The 6,374-nt window shown below is 37.6% G+C and overlaps 1 protein-coding gene across 1 annotated transcript in view; it reads right to left on the bottom strand.

Moving 5' to 3' along the window:
* LOC103370565 (myosin-4-like) overlaps positions 1-6,374 on the bottom strand; it is a 49,757-nt gene that overhangs the window by 26,019 nt on the left and 17,364 nt on the right. Inside the window, exon 12 of the mRNA XM_008299664.1 lies at positions 133-173. Within this exon, the coding sequence (XP_008297886.1) occupies positions 133-173 (41 nt within the window). The remainder of the gene's footprint in view (positions 1-132; positions 174-6,374) is intronic.

The following is a 6,374-nucleotide window of genomic DNA, read 5'->3' as shown; positions in this document are numbered from 1 at the left end:
TGAACAATGTGAATTGTATTATTTTATCAATTACCCTCAGTGCCATCAGGCTCAGCCTGCTCCTCTCGCTGCTTCTGCTTGAATTTCATGTTGCCATGATGCATCACAGCACCAGTCAGCTTGTAGATGCCGACTTTCTCTTCAGCATTGAAGCCCAAGATGTCAATAGCAGTCTGTAATGACAATGAAGTCAAATTATTAGTGTGTGAAAGTTTTCCTCCAGTTGTATTATTCATACTATCTGTTGAACTGAATCACTGACTTACATCTGTTGCTATGAACTCCTCCACATCATTGATGCTCTTGACAGTGATTTCGCCCTGACTGACCATTGGATAGTCATAGGGGTTGGTGGTGATCAGGAGAGCCTCTGGAAGGGTACGATAGATAAACATAGTGTTGTTTGGTGTTTTTTTTCTTGTATCATTGTATCTTTACATTCTAATAATGTAGTAACATACCCAGGAGCTCAGGCTTGTGTCCAGTCATCAGCTGATAGAAGATATGGTAGCTCCTCTCAGCAGACAACTGGAAAGTGACACGGGACTTCTCCAGCAGATCTAAGAGGCAAAAATTCAACTCAAAACTCTGTGTTTACTGTGTTACATTTTAAAAGATTGGTTCATGAACCACAAGAACTAGACCAAATTTCCATCCAGATCAATGTGTACTCACACTATGGCTGGAACTTACATGTTTCAATATCAGCTGAGGCCAGCTTTCCAGAAGAACCAAAGTGGATTCTGATGAATTTACCCTGGAGAGTCATTTTATATGTGGAATCAGTTTTTGTAATTTTGCAACAACAACAAAAAGGCTGAAGATATTGTGTGTTTCACTTACAAAACGAGAGGAGTTGTCATTCCTCACAGTCTTGGCATTACCATAGGCCTCCAGCAGAGGGTTGGCCGCAATAATCTGGTCCTCAAGGGAGCCCTGCAAAAGGAGGTTTGAGTTATATGAGCTGTACGTGCATGTAAACCTTTTTCTGACAATGTCTTTCTTTTTCTAAAAACTAATTTACCTGTATCTTGCCAGCTGTTGCCTCAGCCTTCTTAGCACCAAGAGCTGCAATTGTTGCAAAGTACTGGATGACACGCTTGGTGTTGACAGTCTTTCCAGCACCAGATTCTCCGCTGGGGTATAAGAGACACATTGTGAAGGTTCAGCTTCATCATCATAAAGTTTATAAATGTTTAGCATACAAGTCTGTGTAATACTCACGTAATCAGGATAGACTGATTCTCACGATCTACAATTCAAAATGACATGCTCTATATGAGTTCTGTTTCCATTTAATACGCTTACATCTAAATTTAAAATGTATATTTAGGCTTCTTCTAGCACTTGGAACCTTGGTCTTACCAGTGAGCATGAACTGATAGGCATTGTCAGAGATGGAGAAGATGTGGGGTGGAGCCTCAATCCTCTTCTTGCCTCTGTATCCCGCCACAACAACAGCATCGTACACAGGAAGCCACTTGTAGGGATTCACGACGACGCAGAACAACCCAGAGTAGGTCTGTCATAGTAGAGAGCATAAACATTGTTTCAAATTTTTATGCAGACAATAAATATATTTTCATTACATGACACTCTTTAAAGCAATGTAAAACTTACATAGATCATCCATGATGCAAAACGCTCTTTGAGGTTATACAACACAGATGGCTCATTGAGGTGGGTCATCATGGCCATGTCCTCCATCTTATCGAACTTTGGAGGGTTCCTGGGAAGGATGTCATCTTCTTTGACAGTGACAGTCTGAACAGAAAATGTGTTTGTTTTTTGTTTTTAATTCCCAAGGCACTATTTTATGTAAAGACACAGCAGATGGCTGCTATTACAAACAGGATAAAATAAGCCAAAGAAGATAAACCAAATAAAATTTTTACCTACCTTCCCTCCATCTGTCTCAACGGTGGCTTGGCCACCCTCTTTTTTAATCAGTTTACCCTTGACATACAGTTCATCAGGATCAGTCACAAAGAAAGCTGTCTTGGCATCAAATGGAGTAGTCTGGGCCTCAATCCTCTCCCTCTCTGGCTTCCGGAGGTAAATAGCCGCCGGGCCATACTGCTCCATCTCCGCATCTGTGCTCATTTTGGCACTTTAGTGGTGACTGAAAATATGACAAGTTTACACATAATGTAATAATTTAACTAAAATGACTCAATGAAATGTTTTTTTTTAACAGATAAACATTAAAGATATTTTTGTCTAAATATGCCATCTGTAGTAAACCACCTACTTCACTAAATCCCAGCTGAAAATGACTGGTGTCTTGTGTAACCCCCGAGATGCTATAAAACAAAGTAACAAAGTTTAAATTTAGAAGCACTGTTTTATTGTCAGTCTTATATTTCAGTCACAAAAATAAAAGTTTTTCTTTTGATATAATGATGTTCATTCAACTTTAACCACCAATTAAACAAAATAAAATATATTTACTAGAAATCAGTTAACCAAAATGATTATCATCAAATAATTGCCTCCACTCACCTGTGTCAGGCGCCTGTCAGTTCGAGCCAGCGTCTGGAGCTGCTGCTTATATATGCTCAAGAGTGCATGCTCTGCACAAGCGTGTCGCCCTATTTGGTAAAGTACAGTGTGTTCATCACCTTGTTGCTCAACAGAAATGTGCTCATCACTTATACAGTCAATCTTTATTTATACATTTAACGATATTTCCCCCTAGTTAAAATGTAAATAGAAATGATCTGTGATTAAATTACTCTTTGATTAAAAAGTTTAGAAAACAAACAATACAGTCCATTTAGGAGATCATTTTGTGCGTAAAGTAAAGAATAGAAATTTCTTAGTAACATGTAAGCATATTTTATTCTAAAATGATGAACTGGAAAGTAAATTTAAATATTTAGTTATATATATATATGCTAGTGAGATAAACTACATGAATGCACTTTTTAAATGTATTTATTTTACATATGTTTGAAACAGTATCAATTTATCACCAGAGGATTTCCTAATAGTAATTATTTAATTGCTAACACTTGGCTGTTAATTAATTCCTCAGTTCCTACTATGTCTGTCATGTCTGCACAGTTTACTTAATACTACATAGCCAGAGTGCACAGAATGGTTTGTAAAGTGTTCATTTAAAAAAATAAAGAGATATATTTAAAGATCAGCATTCAGTTGACACACTTTTATTTAATTTTAATATCACAGCCAGCACTGCGTCATAACATTGGAGAAGCGTCAGAATGTCACTGGTGTATAGTTGCAGGGAACACATGTCATAGATATCTGATACTGATGCTCTTTCTGTTAATGTTGGAGGGGTGCTGTATGCCCCCTGAAAATGTAATATTAGAAGAGTTGCCAACTGATATAAAACCAAAAATAACAGCCACGTAAACTAGTGTTATTTTGCTTTTTGTAATTATTTAGTTATTATTTATTGCAGTTAGGAATGAAGATGCAAATTTTGAGTGCAGGGAACAATATAGTAATCTATGTTCACAGTTGCCAGTATCCCCTTAGATTACATACATGGCTGTTGACAGAAGTGACTTATAATTCAACATCTTAACAGCAGATCACAGGGCATTACTGTAGTCCAAAATAAAAACAGCTAAGGCAGGGAGAAATTCCACTGATGCAGAGAGTGAAGGATATATTTGCAGTTCATATCTAAATATATTGATGATGACAACATAGTAATGTGTAATTTCTCTAATACACATGAGCACAATGCTTATTAGATTTACTTTCTACACGTTTCCGGTATCACTTACAAATTTTTTGACCTGTATGTCACAAGTCTATTTATATGTTTTAAGACACTTTGCTTTTGGACTTGGGCATTTCTCACTGCAGCTAAAAATACATAAAAATCAGCCTTCCTGCCCTTTGTTTCTGCACTTTTAGCAGAATTTACACCCATGGCGTCTTTTTCAGAACTGATTGCTGATGATACTGATAAATCATTTCACCTAAGCTACAGGATACAAGTCTCTGCTTGTGCTCAGTCTGTGTTTATCGCCACAGACTTTCAAGTTTATTTCGAGATGTGCTTGTTGTACGCACAGGTTTAAACAGATTGACTCACATGTATGATTGAAAAAAATATATATAGTAGTCTGTGGTTGGTAGTGCACTTGACATTACTTTGATTCTGCTTATGTATTCGCTCCATTAAAATTGCATGTATGAACACCCTCTTTGATAAAATAGGTTTTACTTAAACCTATATTATCCTGCAGGACAAGATGTTAGGGCACAGTTAAAGTCAAAATATACAAAGAAGATCCATATTAGGATTATTGAAATTTCCATTTTCCATGGATCAAACAATATTTCTAAGCTGGTGAAAATGTATATTTCAGAGTTCAAATATAGATACTTATCCTGAATTTTTACTTTTGAGTGTGGAAAGAATTGTTACAACAGCAGAAGCCTGATGCCATTGATGGATTTGTCTTTATTAGTCACCTTGGAGAGTAAAGGCACCGTTTGCCAGAGCAGACGTGTTAAGGGACCGCCCATTTTTACTCACAGAAGTCAAATACCCCTGTTCTGCTTGCATCTGGGAGATATGCTTAAGGTGTCCTTTTTCATTGGTGCCATCTCAGTAATAGATACTGTTAGACGAGTATGGGTTTTTGCTGTTAAAAAAACTGCTGTAGGAGGATGCTGGCGGACAGCTGGTGGATTAAATCACAGAACTCTCACTCAGGAGGTTGAGCTTTGTGTCTGTGTGGGACCTTATTTATGTATGTATTTTTTTATTTATTCCACTTAGTTCCTTTAAAAAAAAAAAACTTTTCACTTGATTATGTTTCGGCACCAAAACTACTTGATAAGTTTTAGGAAGAGATCACGGTTTGGGTACCAATTATCCTTGACAACATTAGGCACAAGATTAATGGCTTATTGCTCCAATAGTGACAAGACGTGCAGAGAACATTTGGTTGCTTTCTCACGGCATCTACTTCTGATGTTTAGGGACTTTTACAGGTCTGACAGATTACCCTGCATCTTGAGAAATGATACTGGAGGGTACTTAGTGCATTAAAATGTGATGCCAGGGGGTCCTGCATTGGCATGTGACAAGCTGGAAATTAAACTGTGGGTTGTAAAGGACCACAAGATGTCATCATAACATGAATCATTAAAAAAGAAAAAAAAGTTACCCCAACATCTGGGTTTCTTGAAATTAAATTAGCACTTCTTTTTTCTTTCACAGATAACCACATTACTAGACTGTATGCATCCGTTCTGATTGAATAGCATAAGAAAAAAATTAAAGGTAAAATGTTGATTTTAGATTTGAAGCAATACTTTCTAGACTCCAACATCCTATCTTAATTTTGCTTTTTCTATTAACCGGTTGTCTACATTACAATGAATCATTTTTTGAACATGATGGCGTTTGACATATATGGTTATGCATTTGCTATGAAACAAAATCAGATTTTAAAATTGGCATGTGTAAATAATCTGATGACTGCTCATATGTTCCAAAAGGGTAAGGTGATAAAGTCTGATCAAAAGCGGAAAGGCATTTGCCAGTCTGGCTCATATGTCAGAATAAATCCACATCATATTCTTCTTCAGACTTCAGGGTCAATTGGATACCAGAGACACTGCAGACATGAGTGCTACTGTCCAGTTAAGCATGTGTGCTATTCAGGAACAAATGCGAGCGTTAATACTTTGAATCTGATTGATGATTGAGGGATGCTGTGGAATTCTGGAAGAGGTTGATGCAGGATGAGGAACCCGACGCAGAGAGACACACTGGAGACTCAGATGACTCAGGTTGAAATTAGGTTTACTGAATTCAGGAGAAGTGACACGAACAGAGCAGCAGTTCTGAAGATTTCTCTCACACCTTCGGTCTTATACCGTCCTTCAGTGGGAACCACATCTAGATTTATGGATAAGAGGAAAACAAAGATAGTCTGGCGCGTTGGTGCAAACTGGACTTGAGAGGCACAAGGAGTGCTTGCCAGTCCTCCTACAATAGATCTACATGAGGTCAAGAATCTTTCGAAGACTTGCAGATTAGTACACATCTGTTACAAATACTGCTTTTACATAAGGAGGTCAATCAGAGGAAGGGGGGAAGTTCAGTGCCATCTCTAGAAACTTAACTCCAAGGGAGGAAAAGAATTTTTCCTTCACATAGGAAATCATTTCCTTCATTTTTAACTTTCCACTACACTAATCCTGCAGGTGCACTTCTTTGTTGCCTGTACCTAAGACTTTTCTTGGCAAACTTAGTGCATAGCATTTACCTAATAGTGCAGATGCATTGGTAGTATTTTAAATAAGAACATGTATGTTCATTTGTGGGCTGCAAGATGGATCAGTGGTTAGCACTGTTGCCTCGCAGCAAGAAGGTC

This window comes from Stegastes partitus, unplaced genomic scaffold, assembly GCF_000690725.1.
Source record: "Stegastes partitus isolate 25-593 unplaced genomic scaffold, Stegastes_partitus-1.0.2 Scaffold1443, whole genome shotgun sequence".
NCBI lineage: Eukaryota > Metazoa > Chordata > Actinopteri > Pomacentridae > Stegastes > Stegastes partitus.
The sequence above is the reverse complement of the archived record's forward strand: the minus strand, read 5'-3'. Positions and strand labels throughout refer to the sequence as shown.